This window comes from Sorex araneus, chromosome X (genome assembly GCF_027595985.1).
Source record: "Sorex araneus isolate mSorAra2 chromosome X, mSorAra2.pri, whole genome shotgun sequence".
In the NCBI taxonomy this organism is placed as follows: Eukaryota; Metazoa; Chordata; class Mammalia; order Eulipotyphla; family Soricidae; genus Sorex; species Sorex araneus.
Genome location: NC_073313.1, coordinates 303340015 through 303358472, shown reverse-complemented (window position 1 = coordinate 303358472; position 18458 = coordinate 303340015). Strand labels below are relative to the sequence as shown.

The window sequence follows — 18458 nt, the reverse complement described above, 5'->3', positions numbered from 1 at the left end:
CAGGAGTAACTCTTGAGCACAGCTGGGTGTGACCCTCAAAAACAAACAGAAAAAAAATTTAAATGTAGTTAAGGCAGCACTCCGTTTCCTGGGGTAGTTTTTCTTTGGAGAATTAGAAAAGTTAAACGTTTTAACCAAGTTAATAAGTCATGAAAAGAATTTTTTTCTTGTTGTTAGACTTAACTTCTGAATTTCACTTCAACAGCTAAATATTTTTCTAAGAGTAGCATCTCTGAATTGCTGTGTTGAATTTTCCTTCCTTCCTTCCTTCCTTCCTTCCTTCCTTCCTTCCTTCCTTCCTTCCTTCCTTCCTTCCTTCCTTCCTTCCTTCCTTCCTTCCTTCCTTCCTTCTTTCCTTCCTTCCTTTCTTCCTTCCTCCCTCCCTCCCTCCCTCCCTCCCTCCCTCCCTCCCTCCCTCCCTCCCTTCCTTCCTTCCTTCCTTCCTTCCTTCCTTCCTTCCTTCCTTCCTTCCTTCCTTCCTTCCTTCCTTCCTTCCTTCCTTCCTCCCTCCCTCCCTCCCTCCCTCCCTTTTTCCTTCCTTCCTTCCTTCCTTCCTTCCTTCCTTCCTTCCTTCCTTCCTTCCTTCCTTCCTTCCTTCCTTCCTTCCTTCCTTCCTTCCTTCCTTCCTTCCTTCCTTCCTTCCTTCCTTTTCTCCCTTCCTCCCTCCCTCCCTTCCCCCTCTTCCTTCCCTTCCTCCCTCCCTTCCCTTCCTCCCTCCCTCCCTTTCTCCCCTCCCTCCATCCCTCCGTCCCTTATTTTTTTTCTTTCTTTTTTGGTGAAGCAAGATAGGTTTTTTTGGGTTTTATTTTGAAAGATGTTGAGGGTGGGGAGCAGTACATGTTTGAGAGTAAACACAGGCTTCTCCAGAGCAGAAAGGGGTAAGCAAAAAAACATCGAGACAAACGAGTGAGATAATGTGTTCAAGGGAGAGCATGGGTTTGAAGAGCAAGCCTTTGTGTTGAATTTTAACTCTGATCCTGGTCATGTACTAGTGATCTTGAAGCAAACAGGACATTCCTTACTGAGTCCCCACCCCCACCTCTGTCACCGTAATTTTTTAAAGATAAAATTATATTGAGGACCTCATGAGAGATTTTTTTCTTCCTTATTTCAAAAAAGGGTTTTTCTCTATTTCCTGTTTTGAGGGCAATTCATTAAAAATACAACATTGTTTGGAATTAGAATTGAACTCTGAGTTAAAGATTAAACATAGTAATCAGATAGGATTTCCCAACTGTACATTAAAATTTTTCATTGGGTAGCATTAAGATGAAAACTTGTTGTTTTATTGATACCTTAAAATAACCAAAGAGCCCAAAACTAGAATTGGCAGAAAAAAACATTTCTTCTGGATTGAATAAACTTCTGAGGTATATCCAGGTCCCAGTTCCTATCATTTTCTTTTTAAAGGTTACAAATCATTATAACACTAAGATTTTCATCTTGAATGTTTTTCTTTCTATTTTATAAGGTTTCATATAAACAATGTAGAAATGTCGGCAGCATCCTTAAGAAAATCTGTATACCTCAGTGCTTTTAGTGAGAGCAAAAATTTTACCCCAAATCTTGGTAAGTCATATCAGAGTACCAAACACTGGAAAACAGTGAATTTGCATTAATCAGACCAATAAAATTCACAAATACAATTTTTTACAACAATGTGTTGTTGCCTTGTTAAATATCTCACCTCAAAGTTTATTTTTTCAAAACGTTCCAGGGTCTCTAGGTGATCAGCATCTTCTACTTCCAAGCACTCAGTAAAATCGCGGCACCACATGATTTGTGAAACAGTCAGGACCACCTGTATGAAGATATTTCTTTAAGTATGTGACACAATAACCTAAAAAGAGAGGGCTCCGAGATGAGGATTAGAGAGTGGAAGTCACCTGAGAAGGGTGGCCAGCAACCACCCACTCTGTCCTCGGCTTTCCCTGGTAGTCAGCGATGGCAGCTTTGCTCAGGCGGCGCAGGGACGTGAACATAGCTTCCTCCACTTTCCCGAGCCATTCCTCCACGTTGCCCCTGGCTTTCAGGCCTTTCCCCAAGCTAACCTAGAAGACCATGAGAGCAGCGATAGCATGGCTTCTGTGGGACTTGTAGCCTTAGATTTGCACTCTGTATTGAAGCTTGACCACCAAAACGATCAACTTTCTACTGATAGCTGATAATCCAACTCTACATCTCTTACCTGTGCTGCCAATTCCTCAAAAGAGGTGTCTATACATACTACATGAATTAATTTTCTTATCTTACTAGCTGCTCTCTGATCTTTGGCACCTATCACTCTTCTACATCTGTTCTAAGATTGCCAATATCTTCAATTGCCAGGGACAACTAACATTTTTCAGCTGTCATACTTCTTTCTTACATGTCCAGTGACCTGACTATCCAGTTTGCCTTGATTTCCTGAGCCTGTTCTTCCAACCTCCCGTAAAGGACTTCCTTGAATACAAGTCTTGGTCCTCCCCCTATCTCTCCTCTACTAGTGAGCAAATTTTTCTGCATAATTATTCTTTAGGACTAGGAAAATGTTTATGGGCTCTTGCCAGTTCTATGTAGACCACTGTCAATAATTGGACTAAGATCCTTGGCATCTTCCTGCCATTTGCAGAATGTTCTCTATACCATGTTTCCTGTCCATCTTCCTTGGTTTTCGCTCTCTCCCCCACCCTCTGTATAATTTTCTTATGTGAAGTTACTTAATTCCTACAGTTTTTAGGGAGAATGTATTTACTTGGTTGGTGTTCACCATATGCCAGGTACTATCAGATGTCCTGGAGATATCACTGTCAATAATGGTGTTTAACACTTTATTGTCTGTGGGTATTGGGTACTGTTCTAAGAAATTTACATATCATAGCATGTGAAAATCCTCAGCTTCTCCCCCATTAGAATTATTACTAACCCCCACTTTACAGGTGAGGGTAGGACATGAATCCAGGTGTCCTGGCAGTTCAGAATCCATAGTCTCAATAAGCTCACTTTAGTTCCAACTGTGAAGTATTAAGAAAGATAAGACTTGAATTCTCTCTATGCTATTTGGAAGAACAGAGCACAAGTTTCTCATTAGTTACTGTGCGGCTCTTCAATGATTCGCTTGACCATGTACCCACTAGCTATTGAGCTCTTTGAGGGAAAGAATCTTAGGGTGTCTTTGAAACTGCTGAACCTGAGGAGAATCTGTATAGAGAAGCATTTATTGAATCCTTAATAGTGATGATGGAGCCGTTAGTCTGAATACTAGAGGAGTAACAGAACTTCCCTATAAAATACTGTAAACAAAAGGCACCTCACCCTTTCTCCCTCTGGTGACAGCATTGCTAAAATATCATTTGTAAAAACCTTCTCTGGTTCTCCTTCAAGTCCTGGAATTTTCCCTTCAGTAGAAATCATGACAGCAAATTCAAGCTTTGAAATGGAGTCGAAGCATTTCCTTAAGTGTGGCTGTACAGCTTGAGGATTTCGTGTCTGGGCCAAAATCTCAAGGAGTTCATCATTTGATAAGAAATAAAATCTGGATCAAAGAAAATACTTAAAGTACATTTGAAATCAAAGCAAAATCTTTTACAGATAGGAAAGAAATTCTTAACAGCATCTGCTTCCCCATCTGCTGGTTTTCTGGAGTGCCAATCTACTAGTGATGGATTTCTAGGAAGGCTACATGTCTCTGTAATTGTTGTCAGGATAAGTGCAGATGCATCAAAACACCTAGAATTAATACCTGGTACATAAAAGATAGTGGTCATGAAAACAAAAAAAAAAGTTCTTGCGTACTAATTTGTTTACTTGTCTGTATTACTTGATTCTGAGGTCCTAAAGTGAACGAACAGACCTTATACTCCCCCCTGCCTTAGAATCTACCCCAGCACCTCACATATAATTGTTATTAAAAGTATAATTTGTGGGGCTGGAGTGATAGCACAGTGGGTAGGGCGTTTGCCTTGCACGCGTCCAACCCGGGTTCGATTCCCAGCATCCCATATGGTCCCCTGAGCACCGCCAGGGGTGATTCCTGAGTGCAGAGCCAGGAGTAACCCCTTTGCATCGCCAGGTGTGACCCAAAAAGCAAAAAAAAAAAGTATAATTTGTGGTGGGCTCTAGAGAGAGTTTGGTGGGTAAGACTCTTGCTTTGCATTCAGCTGACCCAGATTTGATCCCTGGCATTTCATATGGTTCCCATGGCCAGGAGTGATTCCTGAGTGTAGAATCAGGAGTAACCATTCCTGAGCATCACTGGGTATGGCCCCTAAACAAAAAAACCCAAACAAACCAAAAAAATATAATTTGTTGAATAAGCATATGGGTAGCTGCAGAAATTTCTTTGGTTCTGTGAATATATACATAAGGGATACTGTGGATATGTATATAAGGTCTAAGTTCTCCCCAAACAAAAGATCAGGTCAAAATGGTTTTACTAGCAGTTCTACAAAGTCTTCAAAGATGATATATTACCTATCCTTTCCTCATCCTTTTTCAGGAAAGTGAATAGATGAGAATTTCTTTGGTTTACAGTCAAAAGAAAACTGTAAACCAATAGCCCCCCTAGATCATTGGGTACCTGTCTTTCCTTGAAATTTATTTTATTTTTTTAGCTTTTGGGTAACACCTGGCAATGCACAGGGGTTCCTCCTGGCTCTGCACTCAGGAATTACTCCTGGTGGTGCTCAGGGACCATACAGGATGCTGGGAATTGAACCCAGGTAGGCTGTGTGCAAGGCAAATGCTCTACCCGCTGTGCTATTGCTCCAGCCCCTTAATTTTAGTCAACATTGTGCCCTCCAGTTCCATTCAAGTTGCAGCAAATTGCTAGATTTCATCTATTTTATAGGTGCATGATAATCTGCGATACTGGCATAACTTCTTTATCCATTTGTCATTGGATATTTGCATTGTTTCCATCTCCTGGCCACTGCATTTAATGTTACAAATGAACATATGTGTGTACATATCTTTTTAAATTACTATTTTTGTATTCTTGAGATAGATCCAAGAAGTGGTGGTTTCCTACTTTTTGGAGATTATGATTTGACTTTAAGCACAGCCCATAGAAAGAATGCATAGTGTTAACTACCTAAAAATACTATAGGTTGTTTTTATAAACTTACCTTGGAAAGATAACTCTTTTTGATTCTAAATGTGCCTCTAGACACTTTTGGATTTGGTCGAGTAATGCGTTATTATTTTGAAAAGTCTCCAGAAGTCCTATAAATTGAAAAAACAGATAAAATTGATTGTGAACAAATAAAGGATAAAATATTAAGTAAAGGTAATACAGATAGAACATTTTAAAATCTTTGGCTTTATTTTATAAATGATAAAAATATTTAAGGTTGATAGGAAAAAGATAAAAAGTAACGTAAAAATACAGTTCTATCAGGATTTCATCAGACTTTGCAGAAGAAAACCTACATGTTATAAAAGAGTTCAATGGCATTTTCTCAATGCCAAAAGAGAAAGATCTCAGGCAAGATACTTCATCCTGATAAATTTTCATTCCAATATGATGGAGATAAAGACTTTTTCAGATGAAGAAAGACTAACATAATTTTATCACCTCCAGACCTGCTTTATAAGAAACGTCAAGAGGATTAAATCAAAAGGATATATGCACACCTATGGTCATTGCAGGGCTTAATACAATAGCTAAGATATGGAAATAATACAGATACCCAAGTATGTATGAAAGGATCTGGAAGTTCCCGAAGTGGAGTCAAAGGCAGAAACACCAGAATACTATGTAGTTATAAGAAAGGACAAAATCACGCAATCTGACTCAAAAAATTTAACAACAATAAAGCTCCCAAATCATATAAAAATGGAGAGGAGATGTTTCCTTGAGGAAAATATACAGATAGCCAAAAGGCATATGAAAAACTATTTAGCATCATTCATTTCAGGGAAACACAAATAACAGTGACAATGAAATGTCACCTCATGCCATTGAGAACAGACCCTACCAAAATAGTCTGGAAATGACCAGTGCTAGCAGGCATGTGGTGAAAAAGAAATCCTCTTTCACAAGTAATGGAACTGTTATCTGGTTCACCCTCTATGGAAAACAGATATCCCTCTATGGATATTTATCAAAAAGTTAAACATAATGCTTCCATATGATTTGGTGATCTCATTCCTCTGCTTCTTCGCTTCTACTCCCAAATACAGAAACATTAATCCCAAAAGATATTCACACGACTCTGTTCAGTGCAGTATTATGTACAATAGCCAACATCTGGAAACAGTTCAAGTGTCTAACAACAGATGATTGGGTAAAAAAAATGGTGCATATAAATGTATAATAGAATACTACTCAGCTATAAGAAAAGATGAAGTCTCATTTCACTACAACTTTGATGGAATTACAGGGTGTCATCTTTTTTTGTTTTAAATAAAGAATTAGATAGGAGCAATTAGGGTGTGGTGAGCCCCAATCATGCAGGGTAGTTGACCATGAATCATGAGAACTCCAATCATGTTCTATCTGCCCTCAGAACAGAGGAACAGGTAAGGATTATCCTACCCGACGATCTATAGGGTGTCATCTTAAATCAAAATAAGTCAGAAGGAGAAAGACAAATACTGGGTGATGTCACTCTTGTGAAGTATAAAGAAACAAAGTGAGGGAATAGATAGAGTTCAGTTGGTTCTAAACCCTGAGACTCTTCCAACAGAGCTGAATCTACTAGATAGAGGAGAGTGTGAGAAGGGACCTAGGGACTAAGGAAGAGGGATCCTGGCATCCTGCTGTTGGGTATGTGGGGTAACTTGTATGACTAAAAGATTAATATTAATGTTATGATTAATATCAATATTAATAATGTTATATTAATTATGTTAACATTAAAATTTATACCAATATTGTAAATCACTGTCACTGTCATCCCATTGTTCACTGATTTGCTTGAGCGGGCACCAGTAACGTCTCCACTGTGAAACTTGTTACTGTTTTTGACATATCGAATATGCCACGGGTAGCTTGCCAGGCTCTGCTGTGTGGGCGAGATACTCTCGGTAGCTTGCTGGGCTCTCCGAGAGGGGCAGAGATATCAAACCCGGGTCTTCTGCGTGCAAGGGAAATGTCCTATCCACTGGGCTATCACTCCAGACCATTGTAAATCATAGTATCTTAATAAGAATGCAATTTTTGAACATAAATTGGGGCAGCCTCTAAAAAAAAAGAAATTAGATATGATCCCTCAATACTACTTATAGGTATTTATTCAAAGGATATGTTTTGGGGATTTTGGCGGGCCACACACAGTGATGCTCAGGGCTTATTCCTTTATCTCTGTGCCCAGGGATTATTTCTGGTGGGGCTCGAAGGACCATATGTAGCGCTGGGATTCAGCTAGGGTTGGCAACATGCAAAGCAAGTGCCTTATATTCAAAGAATATGAAAACACTAATTTAAAAGGATTTCATTCCTATTATTCACAACAGCCAAAACATGAAATCAAACAAAATACCCAGTAACAAATAACTAGATAAGGAATTTGTGTCTCTCATCTCTATCTCTTCAACTATGAATCTTTAGAAAACATGAAAAGAGAGATAGTAGAGAGGGCAAGGCTGCCTTGCATGCAGCCAACCTGGATTCAATCCCCAGCATTGCATATGGTCCTCTGAGCTCCGCCAGGAGTGATCCCTGAGCACAGAATCAGGAGTAAGCACTGAGCATGGCTAGGTATGGCTTCAAAACAGAATGTAAACATATTATAGGGTTAAAATTGTGAGATGGAAACATCACTGGTATACTCTTTGGAAGCATGCCCAAATTAGTGAAATAGAAAAATGCATCAGATTTTCAAGTACCAAAGCTATGAACCAGCTGAGAGATAATGATAAGTACAAACAACAATATGGTGTTTACTTCAAGTTGCTTAGCAAGAATGTCAAATGTGCTATAAATTTTCCTGGTTGTCAATACAGACACTAAACAAGGGTCTGGATGTATGATGTGATATTCTAATCCTGAGTGCTAAAAAACTTTACACTGTTGCAAACTTTTTGGTCTTGAAACCTCTGTTTCATACCTGGTTGCGTAGCTGCTCGGAGGGCATTCGGCAACCGATTCACCTTTCTCATGATTTCTTTCCATGATTTATCCACTTGAAGGAACATCTTAGCCTCGGCAGGCAGTTGTCTCTGAATATCTGGTGCATTGAAAATGCTTTCTAGGTAGAGCCAGTTTCTCTGGCAAGTTAGCCACTCTTCCTGGGAGAAAACAGACATATGAAAACTCAATCCCCAAACTGAAAACTTACAACTACTTTGAGAATAATTCCAGGGGAACTCACAAAACTTTTTCCTTTTAGGGAGTGTCTCACAGGTCCTTAATGAGCCGAGGCTTCATGCTGGTAAGCCTGCAAGGACTGTGGGCAGTACAGAGTTAGTGAGGATGACCTTCGGCCAAGAGCCAGCCAGAAACTGAAGGCCTTGGTCACAAAGGGATTGCTTCTGCCAACATCCTTAGTGAGCTTAGAAGTGGATCCTTTCTTAGTTGAACTTGGAGACCAGCAGTGTCCACCTCGTTACTACTATTGTGAGACTCTAAGTGGAAATTAAGTTAAAGCCATGCCTGAATTCCCAAGTCACAGAAACTATGGAATAATAAACTATACATTTTGTGCTACTTTATCTGAGGTATTTTGTTTCTCAGCAATAATAAATTAAAGGTGATGATAATAATATTAAATTGTATTGTTATGTAGAAAAAAGCTTAACATATTCATATTCTTCTTATGTTTGGGGCATAGCACTGTCATAGCACTGTCATCCCGTTGTTTATCGATTTGCTTGAGCGGGCACCAGTAACGTCTCCATCGTGAGACTTGTTACTGTTTTTGGCATATTGAATACGCCAGGGGTAGCTTGCCAGGTCTGCTGTGCAGACGGGATACTCTCAGTAGCTTGCCGGACTCTCCGAGAGGGGCGGAGGAATCGAATCCGGGTCAGCCTCATGCAAGGCAAATGCCCTACCTGCTGTGCTATTGCTCCAGCCCACATATTAACAATTAAATCTTACATCTAAATTATGATATTTAAGTGGTTGAATAAATTATTTCTAAGGTCCTGTAGTTCTTTAATTCTGAGTCCCAAAACTGGAATAATCTTCACCCACCAGAGTTTGATTGAATAAAGAAAGTTGTTTCTGCCATTCATCCACTCGAGGTTTTAGAGGACCAACGTAACGTGATGAGGAAATGGTTGCAATGTTAATGGTGCTATCATCAAGAAGTACCTTTAAAGAGGAAGAAGAAAATTCACACAATATCATGCATTTGTGCTTACAAAGACAATTATAAGTGTTAAACCCTAAGGGTCCAACTTTTTGAATGAGTATCTTAGACCTACCTACTATTTTTTTAAAAAAAATATTGTTATTTTTATTTAGTGAGTCACAGTGAGGGTACAGTTACAGATTCAAACATTTCGTGCTTGTTTTTCCCTCATGCAGTGTTCGGGAGCCCATCCCTCCACCAGTGTCCATTCTCCACCACCAATGAACCCATTATCCCTCCCACCCCCCAGTCCCATACCCCCAACCCCACCCTGCCTCTGTGGCAGGGCATTCCAGTTTGTTCTCTCTCTCTCCTTTTGAGTGTTGTGGTCTGTGGTCTCAATAGGGGTATTGAGTGGCCATCATGTTCGGTCACTAGTTCACTTTCAGCACGCATTTCCCTTACCACGAGGGATCTCCAATCACATTTTATTTGGTGTTCCCTTCTCCATTTGGTATGACTTTCCCCCAGCGTGTGAGGCCAAGTTCCAAGCTATGGAGTCAACCTCCTGGTATTATATACTACTATTCTTGGGTATTAGTCTCCTACTCTGTTATTTTATATACCACAAATGAGTGCAATCTTTCTATGTCTGTCCCTCTCTTTCTGGCTCATTTCACTTAGCATGATATTTTCCATGTTGATCCACTTATATGCAAATTTCATGACTCTACCTACTATTTTCTACTCATCCATTTTCATTCCTTATCCCTTCTTCTATGACTTACAGCTCATTATGTTGCTCTCTTAAAAAACGCCAATGTGTTTCTGATTGGCAAATATTAGCTGTACTTATAATCATGATTTCACAGTACTTACTTGGTTCAACACACCTCTCTGTAAAAATTTGTAAAATCAGCTACCTTCTCTATGTAAAGAAACAACATTTTTCATCAATTATTTTGAGGAAGATGGAAGTTGAGCACATTTATAGTAAGCTCTGAAGGATATGAACAGATTTCCTTCTTAATTTCCATCTCTTCCCCAAACCCTAAAGACTCTCATAGAATACATACATTTAAAAAGTAATGTGCCTCATGTATGTTCATCGCAGCACTGTTTACAATAGCCAGAATCTGGAAAAAACCCGAATGCCCCAGAACGGATGACTGGTTGAGGAAACTTTGGTACATCTATACAATGGAATACTATGCAGCTGTTAGAAAAAAGGAGGTCAAGAATTTTGTAGTTAAGTGGATGGGCATGAAAAGTTTCATGCTGAGCGAAATGAGTCAGAAAGAGAGAGACAGACATAGAAAGATTGCACTCATCTATGGTATATAGTATAACAGAGTGGGAGACTAACACCCAAGAACTGTAGAAATAAGTACCAGGAGGCTGACTCCATGGCTTCGAGGCTGGCCCCACGTTCCGGGGAAAGGTCAACTCAGAGAAGCGATCACCAACTACATTGTAGTCGAAGGCCATGTGGGGGAAGGGAGTTGCGGGCTGAATGAGGGCTAGAGACTGAGCACAGTGGCCACTCAACACCTTTATTGCAAACCACAACAGCTAATTAGAGAGAGAGAACAGAAGGGAATGCCCTGCCACAGTGGCAGGGTGGGGTGGGGGGGAGATGGGATTGGGGAGGGTGGGAGGGACGCTGGGTTTACGGGTGGTGGAGAATGGGCACTGGTGAAGGGATGGGTTCCCGAACTTTGTATGAGGGAAGTATAAGCACAAAAGTGTATAAATCTGTAACTGTACCCTCACGGTGATTCTCTAATTAAAAATAAATAAATTTAAAAATTAAAAAAAAAGTAATGTGCCTATTAATAGAAACTATTTTTAGTTATTCTATGTAATTTTTACTTTATTAGAACAGAAATGATATGACGTGGCATCATGACATCACTTGCCCTCACACTGGTGACTTTAAACCATTGCTCAGATTGTCTAATCTTGTGCTTCTAATTTACACTTGCAAAGTCCTTTCATTTCAATTTTAGTTTAGGTACTTGATAATAGGCTAGAGATTTGCTTTTAAGGCCAAGTTGTAAGAACTAGGTCTCTGCTGAACAAATGTACCTTTGGGTACTAAGACACTAAGTATTAGTCCAAATGCATGGGTAGGTTCATCTTTTTTTGTTGTTCAAAATGCATGACCATCATACTATACTCAAAAACTTCAAGCAAATTAGCTTCCTTGTATACTCTAAATCTGAAATGAAAATCATTTCAATGGTTGGGAATACCCTTCATTTTCATTATGCCTTTCAAATTTCATCTGTTCTTTTAAGCTCAGCATGTCTTTGTTGGTCTAGAAAGGATTCTTTGATTAGCTATAAGATGACTTTTGGTTTAAAAAAAATCCCCAACACTTACTAACTACATGTAGATGTACTTTTATTGCTTTGCTAATTATTTTATGTTTAAGTGACCATGTAAATTATTCACTCATGCCTTGCCTTCCCAATTGTGATGAGAATTAAAGAAGAAAAAGAAGACTCCTCTTCTTTAATTTTAATCATAATTTCCCATAGAAGACTTTGGGACAAGTATTGCCAGAGCCTTTCCATTAAAGTTCAATAGCCCAGTTACCTACCTGTATATCATCTGTGCCACCTAAGATAAATACATCTTTTGAGTCACGGTGAGGAAGAACAACAAATTCAGTTGATTTCCAAGAATCTTCCACCTTAGAAATCATTAAAATCTTAGGTTAACCAATTTTATTTGTTTAGGCATTAAAAAATGCATGCAGAGTGAAAAAGGCATAAAATCGACAATGATCTCACTCTACTTATAGTCTTTGACATTCTTAAGATCATCTTCTTGATCATTTAAAATTACTTGATTTCTACTGACTAACATTAATACATGCAAATAAAATGAAACTTTAATGTATATTCCACAACTTTATAAATTAAGAGGAAAATTATTTTAATTATTTGTAGGTGCATGTGTAATTCTAAGATAAAAATGTTGAAATCTTCTTAATGTCTTTTGAAACATTTCACATCTTTACCAGTAGTTTGAAAGATAATGTGGTTTATTATTAAAGATACTCCTTGGTGTATTTTTTTTAATATTTGCAAATTTCAAATCTTGTTGCTATGGTTTCTCTTAGTCTATAAGCTAAGTACAAAGAGGATATTCACAGTGATGGAACAACAGTTCGACTGAAAATGAAAATGATAATTGCCCTGTTGAAAAATTCATGCAGATAAATAAATGACAACATTCATAACGAATATAAAAACCTATACAATGATCTTCAAAATAGGTATTTTTCAGATGTACCTTTTTAAGAATTGTTTCTAAGGCAGCTTCTCCAGAAGCTTGTCCAGAAATGTCCTGGATTTCTTGACCAAACTCAAAAACATGCAACTCAGAGAGTTTTTCCAAGGTTAATGGGACATCAAGGTCCACTAGCACGGCATCGACTGCTTGTTCAATAGCTGCCCAATGTCTGGCCTTCAAAGTTGGGTTTCTCAAGTCAATAATTACTGGAAGCTGAAAAACCGACACTTTTAGAGACTTATTTGAACATAAAAAACTCAGGGAGGGTATAAGAAATGGCCAAAGGCAAAAGAAAGGAGAAGTGAGCTCAAAATAATTTACCAAAGGGTTGGGGTGAGGTGGGTGGCAGGGACCATGGGACAGTGATGGAAGGAAGTTGACACTCTGGTGGTGGGTGTGGTGTTAGAACATTGTATGCATAAAATAGTACATAATAGCACTGTAGCACTGTCATCCTGTTGTTCACCAATTTGCTTGAGCGGGCACCAGTAACGTCTCCATTGTGAGACTTGTTGTTACTGTTTTGGAATATCGAATACACCACGGGTAGCTTGCCAGGCTCTGGCGTACGGGTGGGATACTCTCAGTAGCTTGCCGGGCTCTCTGAGAGGGACAGAGAAATCGAACCCAGTGGGTCATGTACAAGGCAAATGCCCTACCCGTTGTGCTATCCCTCCAGTCCATGGTACATAATAGCATTATAAATCACAGTGCCTCAGTAAAAAACTATGAGGAAAGACACAAGTCCAAGGCTTCCGGCTTTAATTTGGAAATATAGAGAACTCTGATGAGTGTCACTTATAGGGGCCTGAGTGATCGTACAAAGAGTAGGGTATTTATCTTGCACATGGCTGACTCAGGTTCAATCCCCAACACCCCATATGTCCCCTGAACTCATCAGGAGTGATGCCTGAGCACAGAGCCAGAAGCCAGCCCTGAGCACTACTGCATGTAGCCCCCAAACAAAAATAAAACAAAACAAAACAAAACAAAACAAAAAAACAAATGTTACTTACACTCCTTGCAACGAAGGGTAAACCTTGAACACCTAGACAGATTGCAAATTTATTACTTGGTTCCCCAAGCCTGTCAGAAGTAACCCTGAGCACACAGCCAGGCGTAAGCCCTAAGCACCCACTGGGTGTGGCGTATCACCCTCCAAATGTTATGAACACTCATATGTACTTTTTTTGTGTGGGTATAAGCTTTCTGATTTCTTAGGTATATGACTTAGAGTGGAATTATTTGGTAAAATGGTAATGCTATGTATAGCATTTTAAGAAATTGCCAAACCATTTCTCAAAGATGCTATGTATCACTTTATAATCTCACCAGCAACATATGAGTTTCCAGTTTGTTTCAGATCCTTGATTATATTATTATATAATCTGTTGTTTTATTTTTAACATTCTAGTGGGTGTGAAGTACAATTTCCTGAAGTTTTTGATTTGTAGTTCTGATGACTAATGTTCAGCATCTTTCATTTTTGAGGAAAAATTTGTTTGAATTCTTTGTCCAATTTCAAGGGTTTTTTTGTTTTTGATATATGAGATCATACTATGTGTGTGAATATACGAATATATTTAAACATATGTTCTGTACATGCAGTAGCTAAAAGTACACAAAGAGGTTTCAAATGCTTTTGTTTTCTAAGTGCATAATAATAGACTCCAAAAAGCTGCATATTATATTGTTTCATATAAAAGTAATAACTATAAGGGCAAAAAAATTAGTAGTTGTCTGGAACTGAAACAGAATGAAGAGTTGAATAGAAAGGAAGAACACAAGAAAAATGGGGGCAATGGAACTATTTGTACAGTACTGTTTTGTTAGATACAAGATCACACGCATTTGAAAAATCCCATAGAGCTGTGTATCACAGAAAGTGGTTCTTATTGTCACTGTCACTGTCATCCCGTTGCTCATCGATTTGTTCGAGCGGGCACCAGTAACATGTCTCATTGTGAGACTTATTGTTTTTGGCATATCAGATATGCCACGGGTAGCTTGCCAGGCTCTGCCGTGCAGGCGCGATACTCTGGGTAGCTTGCCGGCTCTCCGAGAGGGGTGGAGGATTCAAACACAGGTCCACCGCATTAAAGGTGAACACCCTACCGCTGTGCTATCGCTCCCACACCCGATCTCGTCTGCTCTCGGAAGCTAAGCAGGGTTGGGCCTGGTTAGTACTTAAATGGTTCTTATTGTATACAATATTTTTTAAAAAAACCTGTGATTTTGGATGATATGCTTCCCAATTTCTTCTTTCAGTATGTTTTTTGGGCTCTGTGGAGTCTTTTATATAGTCATCTAAGTTTTGACAAAGGAGTTGAGGTCATGAAATGAATAAAAAGAACCTTTTCAACAAATGGTGTTGGGAGAATTGAATAATCACATGTAAGAATAAAGCTGGATCCGTATATCACACTTGACACAAAAGCCATCTCAAAGTGGATCAATGACCTTGAGATCAGACCTAAATTTATAAAGTAGACTGAGGAAAATGTAGAAAGAGTTCTCCAAGATCTAGACCTCAAAGGAGTCTTCAATTATATGATGTTATTGGCAAAAGCTACAGAATTACTTAAAACATAAATGTTTCTGTATGACAAAAGAAACAGGAAAATAATAGTTGAGTGGGAGAAAATATTTCCACTCAACACACCAAGATCTATAATGCACTTACAAAGATCAACAACAACAACAAATCTAAAAGCCCTACCAAAAAATGGGGAGAGGAAATAAACAAACATTTCTCTCAGGAAAACCAATGAATGGCCAACAGGCACATGAAATAATGTTCATCATCACTTATTATTAGGAAAATCCATATCAAGACAGCAATAAGATATCATCTTACACCAGTGAGAATGCACTTATCAAAAATACTGAGAAATTCTCTGTTGGCAGGGATGTGGTGAAAAATAAACCTTCATCCATTGATAGGAATTCTGGATGGTCCAACCCCTATTGAAAACAGTATGGAGAATACTCCGTAAACTCAGAACTGAGCTTTTATATAACCTAGCAATTACACTTTTGGGTATCTATCCCAGGACAGAAAAACATTAATTCAAAAGAACATATGCATATCATTATTCACTGTAGCACTCAGTACAATAGCTAGGATTCAGAATCAATCTAGATGTTCAATGACAGATAAGTGGATCATAAAGATGTGGTACACATCGGAATATACCCAATGATGTAGTATACATCAGAAATATATAACAAAATACTACACAGCTATAAGGAATGATGAACTCATGCAATTTGTGGCAACATGGATAGAACTGGAAGATCTCATGTTAAATGCAGTAAATCAGAAGAAGGAGGAAAAACACAGGATTATATCACTTATAAGTGGTATGTTTAGAGTAACTGGATGAGGGAATAAGATGTTTAAAGGGGAGATGTCCTGATCAACCTTGGTTCCAGATTATAGGGAGGAGAAGAAGAGAAACAGAGAAGGGGAGAGGGAGAAAAGATAGATGAGAAGTAACTGGGGACAGGTCAGAGGATTCAAGTACATTGGTTGTGTTAAGGAATGATAGAGCCAAATATCCAAACAACACTGAAATCCAGAGACTCAAACTTTAATTACCAAACTTAGAAAGGTGCCTGTCAAGAGGGCAGGCCGGAGTGGGGTGGGGAATGATCGAGAGAACCTGGGAACATTGGTGGAGGGAAGTTGATACTGGTGGTGGGATCAGTGCTGGATATTATAAATCTAAAACTCAGGGGCTGAAGTGATAGCACAGCGGATAGGGTGTTTGCTTTGCAAGTGGCCGACCCGGGTTCGATTCCCAGCATCCCATATGGTCCTGTGAGCACTGCCAGGAGTAACTCCTGAGTGCAGAGCCAGGAATAACCCCTATGCATCTCGGGGTGTGACCCCAAAAGCAAGCAAGAAAGCAAGCAAACAAACAAACAAACAAAAAACCTCAACTATGAATAACTTTGCAAGTCATGGTGCTTTAATAAAAAACAGTAAAAAAAAATCTTTGCTAGTGTTTAGGTGGAAACAACATTCTCCTTCCCCCCACAACCTATTTTTGAAGTAATACAAAAAATGGACTGCAGACTGTGACAAACTAATTTAAATAGTATCACATAAACACAGTAAAGGAGAAAGGAGAAATTGATGTAACTTTGAAAAAATGTTTTGACTACATTCTGTTAAGGCCAGAGTGGGAAAACTGCATAGAACACTTAAGAGGGAAAGTTTTCTTGTTGTTCCTGAAGTTTTCCTTACTTTTTCTACCTGTGTTATTAGTCTCTCATTTTTAAAAAACATGAACCTGCTTTAAAGGGTAACAATATCTCCTTTACTTCCCATTTCAAATTCTGTTTTGGTGTGAGAGGTTGGATTGTTTTGTTTTGTCTTTTGAGCCACAGCTGGTGGTGCTCAGGGCTTTCTCTGGACTCTACTCTCAGGGATGACTCCTGGTGGTGCTGAGGGGACTCTGGTGCTGTGACTGAACTGGTGGCAGCAGGGTGCAAGGCAATCGTCTTAGTTCCTGGTCAGTGATAGGTTTCAATGGTTCAGTCTGATGCATCTGCTGCTGTATTTCCTAGTTTTTTTTCATATCAGGCACATCTGAAAGATGCAAGCCTTTGTGTGTGTGTGTGTGTGTGTGTGTAGTGGTATACACAAATATGACCACCATACTTTCCTTTGACTACCTAGTGACTAAATGAATAAGTTCTTTAGCATACTGTGACCCATTTCCACAGTACGTCCCCTGCCATCTGGGAAACTGTCACTGAAATGTCCGTTCTAGCCAAACAATCACATGAGCTAGCTAGTTAAAGATCTAGCCAGACGCAACAACGGAATATGTCTATTCTGTCTTTCCAGTGGAAATAAAAACAGAGAATTCCTGAGTTTCTGAATCTAGTCTTATGAATATTAACCAGTCACTGACTTGAAAAATTTGAAATTATTTCCATATAACTTACTTTTTCTTTCATTTTTTCCACCCTGCTTTTCAACTGTGGCACGACACTGTTGGGTGGCAAGCCTTTTTCTAACTGAGTCACAAATTTGGCGTATTTAGTAACTATAGAGTTTAGTTGCTCTGGATCCAGGCAGTCAAATCTGGACTGTGAAAATTAGTGGGGGGCGGGGGGGGGAAGAAGACATGTTAAAAGGCAAGCTTGAAACAGTAAAATTTTACTTGATTCCATTTTTCCTAGTAGTCAAATTGCTAATCTAAGTCAACTCTACTTTTGGAAATGTCTTTACTTGTTAAAATTGAAAACAGCATATCAGGCAAAACAATGTGGATTGTTTTCTTGTTCTTGTTTCCTACATCATCAGATGTAATATTAAAGTCCCTTCAATATATTCCTGGGGGGCATCAACCTCTATAAAAAGAAAATTAGCTACTTTCTTACACTTGCTAACTGAAAACTCCACACCTGGTGGTCTACTATTTATTGTATGCCTTTTAATATATGTGATTAAAAGGTAAAGATTCACCCAATAAATGCACATATCTATATTATGGTTATATACATACATATAAGTGTATATCCATATACTAAAATATCAGAAGGTCATATAAACTGAAAGCAAAGAAACAATTTTAATTCTTCATTTTCCTTCTGCTCTAGATTCAATATTTTAGTTTTTCCTTCCTCCAAATGGATCTTTCAGTACATTTCCTACAGTAAATTCACCCTACTTTGCAAACCACTAATCAGGGTGGTATAAACAGTGGTACCATGACAGTGATAATCGGAAAACTTTTTAAGGATTATCATTACTCATTGGGAGAATTTTATACTTTTAAGATAAGTGATATACGAGTTGGATGGAATGCTTTAAAAATGACTTGTTATATGGTAAGATATCTATTTTCATATTGTTTCCCCCACCACAAAGTAAGTTCTGTGAAAATTTAAATTTTGTCCTTATTTTTCACTGATATCCCT

At 38.7% G+C, this 18458-nt stretch overlaps 1 protein-coding gene and 1 non-coding gene across 2 annotated transcripts in view; both read right to left on the bottom strand.

Moving 5' to 3' along the window:
* Window positions 1-18458, bottom strand: part of DNAH6 (dynein axonemal heavy chain 6) — a 210701-nt gene that overhangs the window by 124372 nt on the left and 67871 nt on the right. The window contains exons 18-26 of the mRNA XM_055122229.1: window positions 17481-17624; window positions 12522-12734; window positions 11824-11916; window positions 9119-9238; window positions 8031-8211; window positions 5106-5202; window positions 3295-3514; window positions 1887-2051; window positions 1688-1801 (exon numbers count right to left, since the gene is read on the bottom strand). Coding sequence (XP_054978204.1) covers window positions 1688-1801; window positions 1887-2051; window positions 3295-3514; window positions 5106-5202; window positions 8031-8211; window positions 9119-9238; window positions 11824-11916; window positions 12522-12734; window positions 17481-17624 — 1347 coding nt within the window. The remainder of the gene's footprint in view (window positions 1-1687; window positions 1802-1886; window positions 2052-3294; window positions 3515-5105; window positions 5203-8030; window positions 8212-9118; window positions 9239-11823; window positions 11917-12521; window positions 12735-17480; window positions 17625-18458) is intronic.
* On the bottom strand, window positions 6393-6524 carry LOC129400592 (U8 small nucleolar RNA). The gene has a single exon (XR_008627803.1). It is a non-coding gene; the product is annotated as a U8 small nucleolar RNA (small nucleolar RNA).